At 45.1% G+C, this 18431-nt stretch overlaps 1 protein-coding gene across 1 annotated transcript in view; it reads right to left on the bottom strand.

Moving 5' to 3' along the window:
- Positions 1-15495, bottom strand: part of LOC137518138 (ATP-dependent translocase ABCB1-like) — a 100984-nt gene extending 85489 nt beyond the window's left edge. Inside the window, exons 1-5 of the mRNA XM_068235524.1 lie at positions 15478-15495; positions 10108-10213; positions 5746-5815; positions 4949-5090; positions 511-571 (exon numbers count right to left, since the gene is read on the bottom strand). Coding sequence (XP_068091625.1) covers positions 511-571; positions 4949-5090; positions 5746-5815; positions 10108-10184 — 350 coding nt within the window. The 5' untranslated portion in view covers positions 10185-10213; positions 15478-15495. The remainder of the gene's footprint in view (positions 1-510; positions 572-4948; positions 5091-5745; positions 5816-10107; positions 10214-15477) is intronic.
- Between the last annotated feature and the right edge of the window lie 2936 nt (positions 15496-18431).

The following is an 18431-nucleotide window of genomic DNA, read 5'->3' as shown; positions in this document are numbered from 1 at the left end:
TCAAGGTCTAAAAGCCATAACATTTTTTCACAGGCTTTTAGACCCTAAAAACAAGAAGAAAAACATACTACAGAGTGGTCTGCAGCAGCTCCAAGCATGAAACTCACGGAATTACCACCCTGTTCTGCGGCTTTCCGTTCCGAGCCTGACTCGGGATTAACACTAAAGAGGTTAAAGTTTAGCACAGGTTTTAATAGCCTACTTCAGCCAGCCTGACTGCAGAGGTTTCAGGCAGCTAAAGATTAATGTCATTGTTTTATTGCACACATTTCCACAAAGTAAACAATACCTTTCATCAACAGAGGGGAGTGGGTATTTAGGACAACGGCTTCAAAGAGTTTATCCAGAGGGAAGATGTGAAGATAGCATCTGTGTGACATCTGTAAATAAGGGCAGCTAGCAGGGGAGAGGGAAACATGGCAGCTCCTATAGCTATTAGAAACCAGGAGATATTCCAGGGGGAAAAGGGTGCTTAGTTCCCTTTAAAGATAATAACAACATTGCACTTACGTGGTCATTTGCTCCTGCAGTGACTCTGTCGCATTTCTTACTGCTTCTGTTGTTGTATTTCCTAAAAGTAAACACATTAGATGATTTGAATCCTTTTTCTTTAATTTGCACCAACATGAAAAATTTGGCATTGGGGGTGATTTCCTACAGTATGTCTGACCCAGAGGATTTTTATTGTAAATTAAAGGAAATTAGAGGAAAGAGGGGGGGGGGGGGGAATCTTTTAACCTCCTTAGCGGTAACCCCGTGCTGGACACGGGGTAAGCCGCCGGAGGGTGCCGCTCAGGCCCTGCTGGGCCGATTTTCATAATTTTTTTTTTGCTGGACGCAGCTAGCACTTTGCTAGCTGCGCCAGCACTCTGATCGCCGCCAGCCCCCGCCCGATCGCCGCTATCTGCAGCGGCGCGCGGCCCCCCCCCCCCAGACCCCAGCGCTGCCTGGCCAATCAGTGCCAGGCAGCGCCGAGGGGTGGCCCGGGACTCCCAATGACGTCCCGACGTCAGTGACGTCGGTGACGTCATCCCGCCCCGTCGCCATGGCGACGGGGGAAGCCCTCCAGGAAATCCCGTTCTATGAACGGGATTTCCTGATCGGAGATCGCCGAAGGCGATCGAAGCGGGCGGGGGGATGCCGCTCAGCAGCGGCTATCATGTAGCGAGCCCTGGGCTCGCTACATGATTTAAAAAAAAAAAAAAAACATTGCTGCGCTGCCCCCTGGCGGGATTTTTCATACCGCCAAGGGGGTTAATGGACAGCAGCCCATTGCATAACAATTTCTGAAGATAGGGGAATGTGATGAGAAGCACTTATAAATGTTTGATAATAGAAGTTACCAATTATAGACCCATCTCTCTGATTAATGTTGATATGAAGATTTTTGCGAAAATTCTGGATAATCGGCTGAACCCTCTTCTTTACTCGCTTATCCACCCGGACCAGACTGGCTTTGTTGCTGGGAGACAAACCACAGAGACTATCCGATGGATGGTAGGACTGATAGCTAAAATGAAACAATCTCAATTGCCTTCTCTGCTCCTATCTTTGGACGCAGAAGGCATTCGATAGAGTGGACTGGAGATACCTTCGGTTAGTCCTCCAGAAATTTGGAATCAAGGGTGAGTTTTTGAATGGAATTAGAGCCTTATACACCCATGTCCTCTGTTTAAAATATGGGTATCACCTGCCAACCTTTCCCAATTAAAAACGGCACTAGGCAAGGGTGTCCTCTCTCTCCTTTACTGTTTGCTCTATGTATTGAACCCTTGGCAATAAGGGTTAGACGCTCTTCAGACATCTCAGGGGTCATGATGGGAAGAGCTCCTAGTATTATGCATTACTACTACGCTGCCAGATTAGCCCAATTATTACAGTGGTCCTCCCCCAGGGGATCAGTCAGATGGGTTGATTTAGAACAGGAAATTATTTTTCCTTTTCCAATTAGTAGCCTTTTTTGGACCCCTAAGCCCTGCCTTGGCTCTGACACCCTCCCACCACCATACATGAGTCCCTTAAAGGGAACCAAAGATGAAGCACCCTCATGTATTTTACCATATATAATATGCCCCGACTGAGCAATAAGCTTTGCTCAGGAATATTTATAGCTCAGTCTTTGTTCTCTCGTTTCTTTTCAAGTCCAAGCCTGCCCCCTGCTGGCTCTGCTCAAGAATCATTATAGCTGAGTCATTATAGCAAAGCCAGACTGAATGCTCAGTCTGGGATTTTATCAGGGCTGATTAGAAGAAAGCCGTGCAGTGCAGAATGAAACAGAAAGCATGGTAGGTGTTTTCTCTAATGTTCCCACTGATATATATGGTAAAATACATAAGGGTGCTTCGTCTCTGGTTCACTTTAAGTTAAAAAAGACCCTTGCTAAAATGTTAGATCAGACAGGTCGACACTCTAGTTTGGAATCAATATTTTGTAATGTGGATTTCCTTCCTGGGGTCTGTGGGTTAGCTTGGGGTAACTGGAAATCTAAAGGAATAATTTCTATGGGAGATTTGATGAGGGATGGCTTCCCCTTGTCTTGGTCACAGGAACGCAACTATAAGATTCTTTTCGATTGGTATAGGACATCTGTCCAATTGTTCAAGTGGGGACTGCTCTCATCTGACTTATGTTTCTGTGGCTGTGCATCCACAGCTGATCAAACCCACTGCTGGTGGTCATGCTCTTTGGTAGCGGATTTTTGGGATATGTGTTATTAACTTGCATCTGCAGTATTAGATAGGCAAATCCAACCAGACTCATGGTCGGCTCTGTTCCATAGGCCCCATCCTCAACTCTCCAAATCCCAGAACAAGCTCCTGGGACAAATTTGTAATGCTGCGAAAGCTTTACATGCTAAGACTTAAAAATAGAAATCCCGCCCTCCCTCCAGAAGCGAACTTATAAACAGAATACAAAGTATATATGGGTTAGAAAAAGTCACTGCAACAATTCGAGAGACTACTCCCCAGTTTGACTTGATATGGGATCCTTGGTCAGTATGGTCGGCTTCAAATATTTCCTAGTAACACTAACTCTTTTCCATACCTGTTTACATTTAAAGGGATTATATTGGTATATGATATTCTGTCTTATCGGTGTTGTTGTAATTCTCTGGATAATATACTCTAAGCATGACTGTTGCTGTTGCATATTCGATGTTGATATATGTTCAATATTTGTTTCTTTATTCTTTCTGAACAATAAAAAGATAATTGAAAAATAAATGTATGATAATAGTATAGAAATTTGAGGTCCATATTGAATCATGTTTGCTTTGTATTAGACAAGATTACCATTCTTTTTTAACTCAGTTGAGACCTGAATATAGTCAAACAATGGCCTTGATTCATTGAACTGCGTTAATACTACCGCGCACACACAGCGCACGGTAATGTCAGTGTTGCGTACACGTGTAACTACTCCACAATACACGCATAGCGCGACTGCGGTACTCCAGTAGTGCGGCTGCTACTACGGCAACATGCGCATTACCTTAATAGTGGCATGGCTACAGGAGTACCGTGGTCGCGCTACGAGCGCATCACATGGTAGTTACGTGCATATGCTAAGGTAATATTACCGCGCTCTGTGTGTGCTCGATAATATTAACCATTTCAGCCCGCTGGGATTTTTCACCTTAAGCATCAGAGCAATTTTCACCTCCCATTCATTCGCTAATAACTTTATTACTACTTTTCACAATTTCTTGATCTATGGGCTTGATTCACTAAAGCGTGCTAACAGTTAGCACGCTGGTGAAAAGCCCATTATCACACCTTAACTCAGTTTAGGCGTAATAAAATAAACTTGCGCGCAAAGTCCCACGTGCAATGTTTTGCGTGCGCACCCGCGTAGCGCCCATTAAACCCTATGGGACTTTGCGCGTGGGACTTTGCACGCGAGTTTATTCCTCGAAATGGTGCTAACCTACTTAGTGCAACGGGTATCATGCCCAAAAGTCTTTAGGCTTGCTAAGTAGGTTAGCACCGCCGCTAATTAGGCTTTCTTTGGGTGGTACATTTTGCTAAGAATTATTTTTTTATAAATGCATTTTAACAGGATTAATAAGAAAAAAATGGAAATAATTCATTATTTCTCAGTTTTCGTCCACTATAGCTTTAAAATAATCCACGCTACCATAATTAAAACCTATGTATTTTATTTGCCCGTTTGTCTCGGTTATTACACCATTTACATTTTGTCCCTATCACAATGTATGGCGCCAATATTTTATTTGGAAACAAAGGTGCATTGTTTCCATTTTGCGTCCATCACTATTTACAAGCTTATAATTTAAAAAATGTTCGTGGTATACCTCCTTCAAATGCATATTTAAAAAGTTCAGACCCTTAGGTAACTATTTATGTCTTTTTTTTTTTTTTTTTATTGTAATTTTTTTCCATTAAAAATTTTATTTGGGTATTATTTTGGTGTGGGAAATAAACAGTTAATTTTTAATGTTGTTATATGTGTAAATTGTAATGTAACAAATATGTAGATGTAGTTTTACTATTTGGCCACAAGATGGCCACCTTCATTTTTTCCCTCCTTGTGCTTGTCGCTAAGCGGAAGTACAAGGGGAATGCGGAAATTTTTCCTGGCAGAAAAACGGAAGCCTCTTGTAAGAGCGCTTCGGTTTTTCTGCGGGGGACACGGATCGGTGATTGGGAACCATGTTCCCGTTTACTGATCCCAGGGCTACCGGGGGACACCATGGGGGCACGGGAACGCGCCCGCGATCGCGCGCGGGAACGTGCCGAAGCGTGGCACCGCAGCAGAGCAGCCACCTGGACGTGAGCTTCACATCTGGGCGGCAGAAATAGTTAAGGCAGTTAGCAAGGCCATACAGTCCAGATAAAAATAACGCCAATACCAGAATAAAGAAAAAAATAAATGCAAGTACACAGAGTAAGCATTTGCATAGATTACTAGTGATAAAATATCTTACTTGTAGCCTTCCCTTCAGAAACAAAACTATTAGTCATCTGGCCAAACACAAGCATCATAAGAGGCAGGGCCGCCCCATGGGCCACCGCAGCCACCGTCCCCAGCATCATCAACATCCAGTCCTGAGGCTCCGAGTAGCGGAACTGAAACACACAGTCAAATAACCAGATAGTGAGACAGAGAGAACCTATCACAGTGCATATTCTCTATCTGCCAGAAGATGATGGTTGATTGGTCCCTTGGGGGGAGGGGATTGTATCAATGCACAGACAAGGTAAGGTACATTAATTTACAATATACTGTAATAAAAATGACAAGGCGGCGTTGTGGGGTAGAAGCACAGGGATACATACAGTGTTAGGAATAGGAAAATCAATAGGCACTCATAGATACAGAGCCTGCAGGGATGCTGTGCTGAGTGCTGCAGCACCTCCTCTCTTGAGCATTTTGATGGAATAGTATAGTGTTTGTTGTGTGCAGGAAGTGATATCACTGGTCACAAGACCCTGGAAGTGAGGGCGGGTCTTTCAAACAGCATAAATTGGATACATACTGTATTGTCCAGCACAGCTTCTCTGCAGGCTCTGCTTCAGTGTGCCTCTGAGGATGGGGATGTAATCATATAAGGCTATGTCCACATGCTGTATGCCCTGTATGTAATGTCATATCATCTCATGGGAGAAGGAGGATACTAATGCTCATGTGTGCTTATGGCTGGGGGCCCTTTACAATACTAAAATAGCTGCAATGGGCCACATGATTTGTAGTTATGCACCTTCAAATTACTTTATTTCTTACAATTTTGAGAGGCCCGACCATTTTGACTTCTTTCTTTTTTGCCGATTTGCCCCAAAAGTTTTTCTTTTCTCTATTAAAAAAAAAAAGTTTTTAATATATTTAAAGAAAATTCTGTCCTCATTTTACAATAGCCACATAAACATAAGAGATGTATTGTTTATAACAAGGAAACAAAATATTTAAAGAGAACCCGAGGTGTGTTTAAAGAATGTTATCTGCATACAGAGGCTGGATCTGCCTATACAGCCCAGCCTCTGTTGCTATCCCAAACCCCACTAAGGTCCCCCTGCACTCTGCAATCCCTCATAAATCCCAGCCGTGCTGTGTTTACATCAGTAGTGTCAGTCTCAGCTGCTCCCCCGCCTCCTGCATAGCTCCGGTCCCTGCCCCCGTCCCTTCCCTCCAATCAGCAGGGAGGGAAGGGATGCAGGCGGGGACTGGAGTTCTGCAGGAGGCGGGGAGAGCAGCAGACTGACACTATAGAGATAAACACAGCCAGCTCTGACAAGCTGTTTGTCAGCATCGTGGCTGTGATTTATGAGGGATTGCAGAGTGCAGGGGGACCTTAGGGGGGTTTGGGATAGCAACAGAGGCTGGGCTGTATAGGCAGATCCAGACTCTGTATGCAGATAATATTCTTCAAACCCACCTCGGGTTCTCTTTAAGTACGTTCGTAATAACTGTAGTAAAACATTAGTAAATATTACTAACATTTTACTACAACTAAACCTAACCCTACTCTCACACAGAACCCTCCCTCTAACTATCCCTAACCCTTAGACCCCCCTGGTGGTGCCTAACCCTAAGACCAGACCACCCTGGTGGTGCCTAACCCTAAGACCCCCCTGGTGGTATCTAACCCTAACCACCCCCCTGGTGGTGCCTAACCCTAAGACCCCCCTGGTGGTGCCTAACCCTAGGACCACCCTGGTGGTGCCTGACCCTAAGACCCCCCCTGATGGTACCTAACCCTAACCACCCCCCTGGTGGTGCCTAACCCTAAGACTCACTGGTGGTGATTAACCCTAAGACCACCCTGGTGGTGCCTAACCCTAAGAACCCCCTGATGGTGCCTAACCCTAACCACCCCCCTGGTGGTGCCTAACCCTAAGACCAGACCACCCTGGTAGTGCCTAACCCTAAGACCCCCCTGGTGGTGCCTAACCCTAAATCCCTCCTGGTGGTGCCTAACATTAAATCCCCCCTGGTGGTGCCTAACACTAAGATCCCCCTTAGTGTTCACTTTATTGTGTGGTTAATAAAGTTTTACAAATAGTGACTGTAAAAATATATTACGATTAAGTACTGATCGCTTTATTATGTGGATAATAATGTTTTACAAACAGTAAGTGATAACATTTTAAATAACGGTTTAGTTAAATACGATAAATATGTTTAGTATATTTGTAAATGTGATTCGTCACGGGCGCATTTTGTAAACTTAAATCATCACAAGCGCAGTTTAAAAACGTTAATAAGCTCCGGGCGCCCTTTTTTCCTGTTCAGCGCCCGTCAAACGATATTCAATATGGGAGTGAATGGCAGAGCCCTTTTTGTCCACTTGCCTCATGTGCCCAGATTTCCTGCTTCTCTTTACTGCAACCATGGCAACAGTACTGTGTTTGGAGTAAGATTACTGATAATGTCCTGCCTTGCTGCATGGGTGACTGCCAATAATATTCAACACCAGATATAATTTCCAAGAAGGTTTGACACTCCTTTCAGGCAGGATGTGTAGTGAAACACTATGGAATGACTGTATTATATTGTTACACAGCAGCTTAACTTCCCAGCCGCTACTAGCCACAGTGCCGATAACCGTACCCGGAGCTTGGCTACACAGTATAACGCTGGTTATCCCTGCAGTCACTATAGCTACCTGTAGTCAGCGCTGCTATCCAATGCTGCAGTCACTGCCACTACCTGGAGTTTGGCTACGCAGTAGCTGATCTCAGGCGCTACCGCCGCATTCACCACTGCTAGCCAGCGTTCAGCTATATAACCAGCCACTAGCGCTGGCCCTAGCCGCTATTTAAATATAAATGCATTGGCGACTATGGCTGTGCCCAGTTTATCTGGTGCCAATTGCACCCAAATTACCTGTTCCACTCTGAAAGTGCGCTGGTCTAAGTGATTGCTATTGAAATCCTGAGAAATATGTAAATTATAAAGCAGCTAATTTGGAAAGCCACAGATCTGAACTCACAACCTTCTGTCTCAAAGGCACTAAGGCAGCTTTAGGCTTCTGGTTTGCTAGATTAGGGGAAACAAAGGTTTTATGCATCAATTTTCAACCCAGTCATTTTAGCATTTGCAATTCCCTTTTCTACCACCGGAGATCTCTCCAGAGGTAGAATTATATTTACTGAAATGACTGGACTGCGAGGGGATGTATAAAACTTCCTCTCTCTTATCTAGCAAGGTAGAAGCCACGGCATAGTGGTAAAGAAACTGCCTTTGACACATGAGGTTTTGGACTGGATTTTTACATAAAACAATTGTCGCTTAGTATGTAGTAAAGGACTGCAGCCTTCACCTGTGTAACACCGAAAGATAGCGGGGGACTGCTGAGAGCTTAGTATAAGAGCTCATTGTGGCATCACCATTGAGGACATATTTTTTCTTAATAATCTAAGGCTGATCCAGGTTTCTTAGATTAAACCTTCTGTAGAGGCTGCATGCAACTGCAATCATGTAACTACCAATTTACAAACCTTCAGCAGACCCCACTGTGATCTGATATGACTCAAGTGAGGCTGGCAATTCTTAACCATTAAACAGCACATACGGTAAGTCCAGCGACTCACTGGCAGTGCTTATGCTCCAACAGTGGTACCCTGTGGGGGTTGCTCCACTTCCAGTTTTGTGATTGGAAATTGTTACATGCAGCGTTTTGGGAGCGATCGCACTAATGGCTGCAGCCCTGTAACGCGTTTAAATTCACTGCTTTTCTGTGATTCGGGAATTGCGGAGCTTTCCAATCTCCAACAAAGTGCAGCCAGTGTGTCTCAGGCCTAAACACTGAGTAATCCAGTTACTTGCTGGCAGGGCCAGGCCGAGGCAGAGGCAGTGTAGGAGGGGGAACACAACTCACTCAGATATAATTCACTGATTGGCCTCGATTCAAAAAGCCATGCTAACATTGTTAGGATGCCTAAAAGCTTTGGACGTGCAAACTAGGGTGCTAAGTAGTTTGCACGTCTAAAGCGGTTACTGATAGCGCACAAAGTTTAGCTCTGCGCGGTGTGCGCGAAACGTCGCACTGTCCGCTCACTAAATAGCCTGATAACCTCACTTAGCGCGCGGACAGTGCAACGCTTTGCACGTACCGATGCGCTCTTTCACGAGTGCCACGCAGCGCCAAACTTTGCGCGCGCAACATTTTGCACGCGTATTAGCGAGCGCAAAGTGCCTTTACACGTGCTAAGGAGCTTTTCACAGGCGTGCTAACACGTAGCATCATTTTGTGAATCAAGCCCCTTGTGTTTGAAGCAGAGAGAAATCAGAAAAGGGGATACATGGCAGTGACTGCAAGCCAGATAACTAGATATTAAGGTGTTGGGGGGGTTGGGGGCCCTGGGTCTAATAGCATTCAGTGTGTGATGGCTGGGGATGGAGGGGTGCACTTTGGTGTCTCAGCCTTGGGTACTGGAGGACCTTGTCCCGGCTATGCTTGCTGGACCCCTTAAAGTGTACCTAAACAGATTGATAAAAAAGAGATTCACTTACCTGGGGCTTCTCCTAGCCCCCTGCAGCCGTCCTGTCCAGCGCTGGTCCTCAACCATCCTCCGTTCTCCGCCGTGGCTTAGTTTCGTTTTACACTAACTGGGAGTCTGTGGACCACTGCGCCTGCACAGCCCTCACCACGCGTAGCTTCGCTCACATTCCCATCCGCAATAGAATCCTGCGCATGCAGAACTCTATTGCCCCAGGTAAGTGAATCTCTTTTTTATCAATCAGTTTAGGTTTCCTTTAAGAACAGCACAATAGCCAAGGTTTTTTTTTTGCCTCTATATTCCTCTTACCATTGATTTATTCTAATAGGTCCCGTAATTAAGCTGCTTATGCATTAGATTCTGTATGTAAAAAAATATGTTGCTACGATGCCCCAATCGCGCCTGTGTCGACTGGCCCCGACTGGTCGACTTAACGGGCCAGTTGCGGAGGCTGCAGGAAGTGGAGGACGGCGGCAAGGAAGCAATCAGGTCGAAGGGGGCTGGAGGAAGGCCCAGGTATGTATGCATTTTTTATTGTGCACCATCTTTAGATATAATATGTTCGTGTACTGAAAAGAAAATATGAATGATAGCAATACAGACGCAATCAACAGTTGCCGGTTACAAAAATTAGTAAATATGTCACCTCTTTGGCTTGGGGTCTTCAATGGTCACTACAGCCTCTTCTGACCTACTGACATTATTTGTGTTATTTCCTTCCATCTTCTGATCATCCACTATCTTCTTAGTATCTAGAGATTAGGAAAATCTTATTTACTTGAAAGAAAGTAGATTTCCTTGCAGCAATTGTTGTGAGGGAATGTCTGCCTGTTATAATCAAGATTCCCTCTTTTGCACAAAGTTTTGGTTTAGTGCCAACCTTCCACTGAGATATGCAAATAATTCTACAATTATGCAGGATTTTGCAAATGTTCCTGCGAATCTATGCAGCCGGAAAATAAACCAATCAAATGCTTTCACTTTAAGATCTGAGTATTCAACTAGGAAAATTAGAATATCATGCAAACGTTCATCTATGGCAGTAATTCCAATTAAAAGGTGAAACTAATACTGTAATAGACTCATTCAGTCTGCCCATGATGCCACTAGAGATGGGCCGAACGGTTCGCCGGCGAACGGTTCCCGGCGAACTTCGGTGGTTCGCGTTCGCCTCCCGCAGGCGAACGTTTCCGGAAGTTCGGTTCGCCCCACAATGCACTATGAGGGTCAACTTTGACCCTCTACATCACAGTCAGCAGGCCCAGTGTAGCCAATTAGGCTACACTAGCCCCTGGAGCCCCACCCCCCTTATATAAGGCAGGCAGCGGCGGCCATTACGGCCACTCGTGTGCCTGCATTAGAGAGAGTAGGGCGAGCTGCTGTCTGTCTCTCATAGGTAAAGATTAGTTAGGCTTAGCTTTTCCTGGCTGCATACCTGTTCAGTGATCCTGCCACTGCATACCTGTTCTGTGAACCCACCCACCACTGCATACCTGTTCTGTGATCCTGCCACTGCATTCCTGTTCTGTGAACCCACCCACCACTGCATACCTGTTCAGTGATCCTGCCACTGCATTCCTGTTCTGTGAACCCACCCACCACTGCATACCTGTTCAGTGATCCTGCCACTGCATACCTGTTCTGTGAACCCACCACTGCATACCTGTTCTGTGATCCTGCCACTGCATACCTGTTCTGTGAACCCACCCACCACTGCATACCTGTTCAGTGATCCTGCCACTGCATACCTGTTCTGTGAACCCACCACTGCATACCTGTTCTGTGATCCTGCCACTGCATACCTGTTCTGTGAACCCACTCACCACTGCATACCTGTTCAGTGATCCTGCCACTGCATACCTGTTCTGTGAACCAACCACTGCATACCTGTTCTGTGAACCCACCCACCACTGCATACCTGTTCAGTGATCCTGCCACTGCATTCCTGTTCTGTGAACCCACCCACCACTGCATACCTGTTCAGTGATCCTGCCACTGCATACCTGTTCTGTGAACCCACCACTGCATACCTGTTCTGTGAACCCACCCACCACTGCATACCTGTTCAGTGATCCTGCCACTGCATTCCTGTTCTGTGAACCCACCCACCACTGCATACCTGTTCAGTGATCCTGCCACTGCATACCTGTTCTGTGAACCCACCACTGCATACCTGTTCTGTGAACCCACCCACCACTGCATAGCTGTTCAGTGATCCTGCCACTGCATTCCTGTTCTGTGAACCCACCCACCACTGCATACCTGTTCAGTGATCCTGCCACTGCATACCTGTTCTGTGAACCCACCACTGCATACCTGTTCTGTGATCCTGCCACTGCATACCTGTTCTGTGAACCCACCCACCACTGCATACCTGTTCAGTGATCCTGCCACTGCATACCTGTTCAGTGATCCTGCCACTGCATACCTGTTCTGTGAACCCACCACTGCATACCTGTTCTGTGAACCCACCACTGCATACCTGTTCTGTGAACCCACCACTGCATACCTGTTCTGTGAACCCACCACTGTATACCTGTTCTGTTCAGTGGACCCGCCACTGTATACCTGTTCTGTTCAGTGAACAGTTTGGTGTGTCAGTGTGAAGCAGTACCTTAATTACACTACCTGATTGATGTATACACATGCAAGATGTTTTAAAGCACTTTAGGCCTGTCATTTAGCATTCAATATGATTTCTGTCCTTAAAACGCTGCTTTGCGTCAAATCCAGATTTTTCCTGGGGACTTTAGGCGTATATCCCACTCCGCCATGCCCCCCTCCAGGTGTTAGATCCCTTGAAACATCTTTTCCATCACTTTTGTGGCCAGCATAATTATTTTTTTTTTTCAAAGTTCGCATCCCCATTGAAGTCTATTGCGGTTCGCGAACTTTAACGCGAACCGAACCTTCCGCAGAAGTTCGCGAACCCGGTTCGCGAACCTAAAATCGGAGGTTCGGCCCAACTCTAGATGCCACCTGAACAGCTTTCGTCAGACTTTGCCTCCAAGATGACCGCTGCCTTGCTAGAGAAACTGAGGGTAAAGGTGCTGGACTGGCAAAACATATCTCCAGACCTAAACCCTATTGAGCATCTGTGGGGTATCCTCATAAGGAAGGTGGAGGAGTGGAAGGTCTCTAACTTCCTCCAGCTTCATCATGGAGGATTGGAAGACGATTTCATCTGTGAAGTTCTAGTGTACTCCATGCCCAGTGCTGGAAAATCATAGTGGGCACACAAAATATTGATACTTTGGACATTTCTCCTGGGAAGCAAGCTGGCATCTGGCATCGTTGACCCCCACCTGCTCCTGGGGCACCAGAGGTGGGGAAGAGCCTCTTGTCCATGGACTAAACGAGGGCTCTGAGGCTTGGCCAACCCTCTCCTCCACTGCCCCGCCATACCATGGACTACACGGGCTGGTATAGATCAGGGTGCGAAGCTCTCCTAGCCTGCATAGGGGACAAGGGGTTAAAGAGGCTCAGAAGGTTGGACCCCACGTTATATATATATATATATATATATATATATATATATATATATATATATACAGTATATTATCATTTGTTTGTGGGGTTACCCTTTCACTTATAGATCTTCAGGTGAACGGAGAAAAAAAAGTGTTGTGCATCCAAATTGTATTGGTTACGCATAAAGGAAAAAGATACGTGCACCGACCGTCCGAAACGGCCGTCGCCTGTCCCACCTCGGTGCCCGCCGCCACCCCACCTCCACTCCCATGGCTGCCCTTCTTCTTCTGATGAGAACAGACTGTAAGGTTTGATCTTGATGCATTGCAGTTGATGTTAAAGTGAACCGAGCACCTTTTTAGCACTCAGGACATTTCTATAGCACATGAAAAATGCATGCCAACAATCTGTTTCATTATGAAAATAAACTTTCATTTACCTTTGTATTTTACAATCAAAGTAGTATTTTTAGCCTGTTTCAACAGACCTGACCGTCCACAGAGCTCTCAGGACGCTAATTCTTTTATTGAGCTAATTACCCAGAAGGACTGTTTCTTCAAAGACATAGTATGTGTCAAACAGTCCTAATTACCCACCCCCTTTGTTGAGAGAAAAGCTATTGTTTACTTATGGGTAATTAGCTCAATAAAACAATAAAAGAATTAGCGTCCTGAGAGCTCTGCGGACGGTCAGGTCTGCTGAAACAGGGTAAAGGTGGCCATACACTGGCCCGATTCGCCGCCGTTTCGACAGCAGATTCGATCACTGGGATCGAATCTGCTGCCAACCGTTCGTGCTACACGCCGAATCTCGCTCCTTTTCGACCGATCCCGTCGATCGCTCCGTGCGGAAAATTAGCGTCGATCGCCCGCGGGTAGGGAGCGCGTCGCTAGCGGCGTTCGAGTACCCGACGACCAACGCAATAAAGCCGCATACATTACCTGCTCCGCCCGCACGTCTACGCCCGGTCACCGCTGCTCCGTGTCCGCGCTGGTCTCCGGCATGCTTCAGTTCCTCCTGCCTGGCAGGAAGTTTAAACAGTAGAGGGCGCTCTACTGTTTAAACTTCCTGCTGGGCAGGAAGAAGTAAAGCATGCCGGGGCCGGAGACCAGAGCGGAGACGGAGCAGCGGTGACCTGGGGACTGGAGTCTCGCCGGCGGAGCAGGTAATGTATGCGGGCATGCGGGCGGGGGGAGCGGCGGCAGCACCACCACCACCACAACAGATTGTGAACGGTTTCAGGCTGAAATCGGTTCACAATCTGTTTGCAGTAAAGGTAGCGATACGATCCCTCTCTGATCAGATTCGATCAGATAGGGATCTGTCAGTTGGTCAAATCTGATGGCAAATCGACCAGTGTATGGCTACCTTAATACTACTACTTTGAATGTAAAATACAACGTAAATGAAAGTTTATTTTAATAATGAAACAGGTTGTTGGCATGCATTTTTCATGTGATATAGAAATGTCCTGAGTGCTAAAAAGGTGCTCGGTTCACTTTAAGAAGATGCTATAAATTACACGACAAAGGACGGTCGGTGCTCGTATCTTTTTCCTTTATGCATAGACTTTGATGACCCTTGCTTCAATACAGTTTCTATGGAGCACACGTCCGGGCATCCACATCCAGGAGCGCAGCAACGGGGGTGACAGTGTATTTGTACCTCTGCTTGTCACATGAACACGGACATAAGAATAGGGGAGTACCACACCTCTTCTTTTTCTAAAGGTGCCCATACATGGTACAATTTTTCATTTTTTTTCGATTAGATAATTTAGTTCGATAATTCTGTTAGATCGAATATAAACATTTTTCCAGCATGTCAGATCAGAAAAAAACGGGATAATCGTTCGAATTTCTTGATCGAAAAAAAAAATATTTTCAACTTTCATTCGATTCGATCATTTAGATCGAATAAACAGGAAAATCGAATTGTATCGTGTATGGGCATCATCATATATACAAATTGTATTGTTTGCCATTACAACGCTTTGGATTTAGATGTTATTATTATTTAGATAGCGCCCACATCTTCAGCAGAGCTTTACAGAATATATTGTCTTGTCACTAACTGTCCCTCAGAGGAGCTCACAATCTAATCCCTACCACAGTCATACGTGACGTCTATTGTAGTCCAGGGCCAATTATTTAGAGGGAAGCCAATCTATATGTTTTTGGGATGTGGGAGGAAACTGGAGTGCCCGGAGGAAACCCACACAGACACGGGAAGAACATACAAACTCCATGCAGATGTTGACCTGGCTGGGATTCTTACGTATCTTACGTTCTAAACATTTCCAGAATCCTTTACATGTGATTTAATTTATCGTATCACAATGTCTTTCACAGAAAGTAGCTCATGAAAATGATTCAGTCAAAGAGCTTGTCCTTTTGTTTCTTTTTTTATATTGAAATGATTCAGCAATGCAGGTTACTGTTACATCTTCTACAGACACACTTAATACTATCACAGCATCACGCTAGTTAATGTCAAACCGCACACAAACAGCAATCAGGACACAGGAGATTATGCAATGCCTTACCTCGAATGCTTTCTGCAATGGACTGATTCCAGATTCTTACTTTCTACAAAGAACGCTTTTTATACTGAGGCTTGGCTATGAGCTCATGTGTTTGGCTCCTCCTTCTCTGAGGACAAGTTAATGATCTTATTGCATGAATGGGGATAGCTCCACCTCCCTACTCACGCTTGGCATGATAGCATGAGGTCATCTGTGTTCTGCTGATAGCACAGAGTACTACTAACCACGGTCATATTACATAAGGGAAGGCTGGCAGAGGCACAACCAAACTTTATATGGACCTCTGCGTAGATGATTCTAGTTCTGGAAAACCTATGACTGAATAAACTTAATAAAATGTAACCTTTTCAAAACTTGGCGCTCTTTCACACGAACTGTCCTGATGTTTCCCACTACAACCAGAGCCAGATTTGTACTTTTCACCGCCCTAGGCCAACAGTCAACAACCGCCCCAGTCAGTGACATGACTATATATTTTTTAGTGCTTCAGAAGATGTCAGCGCTATATAAATACATAATAATAAAATGGTAGGACATTAAACTATGATTATGGTATGAATAAGATTGTGAGCTCCTCCGAGAACAGTGACATGACTATGTACTCTGTAATGTGCTGCAGAAGATGTCAGTGCTATATAAATACATAATGACAATATGTATTGTATATGTATATGTAATGACAATATAAATACATAATGACAATATTAGACTTTGACTATGGTAGGGATTAGATTGTGAACTCCTGTGAGAACAGTCAGGGACATGACTATGTACTCTGTAACGTGCTGCAGTAGATGTCAGTGCTATATAAATGCATAATAATATGGTAGGACATTAGGCTATGGCTATGGTAGGGATTAGATTGTGAGCTCCTCTGAGGACAGTCAGTGACATGACTATGCACTCTGTAATGTGATGCAGAAGATGTCAGTGCTATATAAATACATAATAATAATAATAATATAGTAGGACATTAGACTATGACTATGTTAGGATTAGAGTGTGAGCTGCTCTGAGGACAGTCAGTGACATGACTATGTACTCTGTAATGTGCTGCAGAAGATGTCAGTGCTATATAAATACATAATAATAATATGGTAGGACATTACACTATGACTATGGTAGGGATTAGATTGTAAGCTCCTCTAAAGACAGTCAGTGACATGACTATGTACTCTGTAATGTGATGCAGAAGATGTCAGTGCTATATAAATACATAATAATAATAATATATTAGGACATTAGACTATGACTATGGTAGGATTAGAGTGTGAGCTGCTCTGAGGACAGTCAGTGACATGACTATGTGCTCTGTAAAGCGCTGCAGAAGATGTCAGTGATATATAAATACATAATAATAATATGGCAGGAGATTAGGCTAAGGCTATGGTAGGGATTAGATTGTGATCTCCTCTGAGAACAGTTAGTGACATCACCATGTGCTCTGGTGCTCTGTAAAGTGCTGCAAAAGATGTCGATGCTATATGAATACATAATGATAATACAGTTAATATGAGATGATGGTAGGTATTAGCTTGTGAGTTCTTGTGAGGACAGTTGAAAGTCAAAAGAGAGAGAGGGGAGAAAGAATAGAGATGAGAAGGAGGGAGAAGCAAGGGAGAGACAGCAAGATAGAAGAGGACGAGAGAGAGGGAACAAGATGGAGAAGAGGGAATGTAAAAAGAAAAAAGAAATAGAGAATACGATGAGAGAGAACAAGAGAGGGGGATGGTGATCTGAAGGAAAGTGAAAGGCTGGGGCAGGAAAGCAGACCGTTTGGAGTGAGTCCAGTGGCGTAGCTAAGGAGCTGTGGGCCCCGATCCAAGTTTTACAATGGGGCCCCCCAAGCACTCTATACTTAACAATTGATACGACGCACCAAAACCTGCCAATGGCAACTACAGTGTCAGTGGTGCAAGAAGGGGATGGGGAGTACTTTGTTAATGATTACCACTATTCAAAGTATCTATAGAAGTGATTATTATGAGCACAGGACCAATAGAGAGCTAATACTGTAGTTGAGGGAGGGCCCTTCGGGGCCCCTCTGGCCCAAGGGCCCCGATGCGGTCGCTACCTCTGCACCCCCTATTGCTACGCCCCTGGGAGTGACTGAGAATGGACAATAAATCAGGCAGGCTTGTTTACTTCCAAATGCTGGACTCTGCTTTGATCTGTGTTCTTATGTTCTCCTAGCGCTGTCTGACCATTAGCACGTCTGCATAATGTCAGTGATAGCCCCGCTCGGGTCTCCAACAGAGTTCACTGCATACACAGAGCTGCAGATTATTAGCAGCGTGTTGGCTCATAGTGATGATGATGAGAGAACCAGCAAGTGATAACTTCCTGTGGGCACTGCTCACTCTCTCTTCACTGTGAGCCACCACGCTGCTGAAGATGATCTGCGGCTCTTTGTATGCAGTACAGTTAGTTAGCGGGGGAGCTGTGTAGGAGAGTGAGATGGGATTTATCACTGTCTTCATTAGGGCAGGCAGACGGACCAGCGGTGGGTACTGAGGACACAATCAAAGCACAGGGTAAATATGAAGCAGATGATGGCTGTCAGCTGCAGGCTACTGTGGTGAAATTTTTTGCAACTTTATCAGATTTTGCAACCGGTTGCACTTATTTATAGGTATAGCTATCAGAAAGTGCAACCTTACCATTGACTTTAACCTATCTGTATCACAAAATGCAACCCAACCAAACCCTATTCTCACACAGAACCCTCCCCTCTTGCTCAACTAATAACCCCCCCTGGAGGGAACAATCCCCCCTCTTGCTCAGCTAATAACCCCCCCTGGAGGGAACAATCCCCCTTCTAGCTCAATGGGATCTGTGGTTGCAAAACATTACAGGCGTGTTAACAGAGAGGAGCCACGCCTACACAGTCATACACTGTCCTCTTTGGCAAGTTGCAAAATATGATGGGTAGCAAAAAATTTTCACTACACCGC

The sequence above is a fragment of the Hyperolius riggenbachi genome, chromosome 5 (genome assembly GCF_040937935.1).
Source record: "Hyperolius riggenbachi isolate aHypRig1 chromosome 5, aHypRig1.pri, whole genome shotgun sequence".
Lineage (NCBI taxonomy): Eukaryota > Metazoa > Chordata > Amphibia > Anura > Hyperoliidae > Hyperolius > Hyperolius riggenbachi.
The sequence above is the reverse complement of the archived record's forward strand: the minus strand, read 5'-3'. Positions and strand labels throughout refer to the sequence as shown.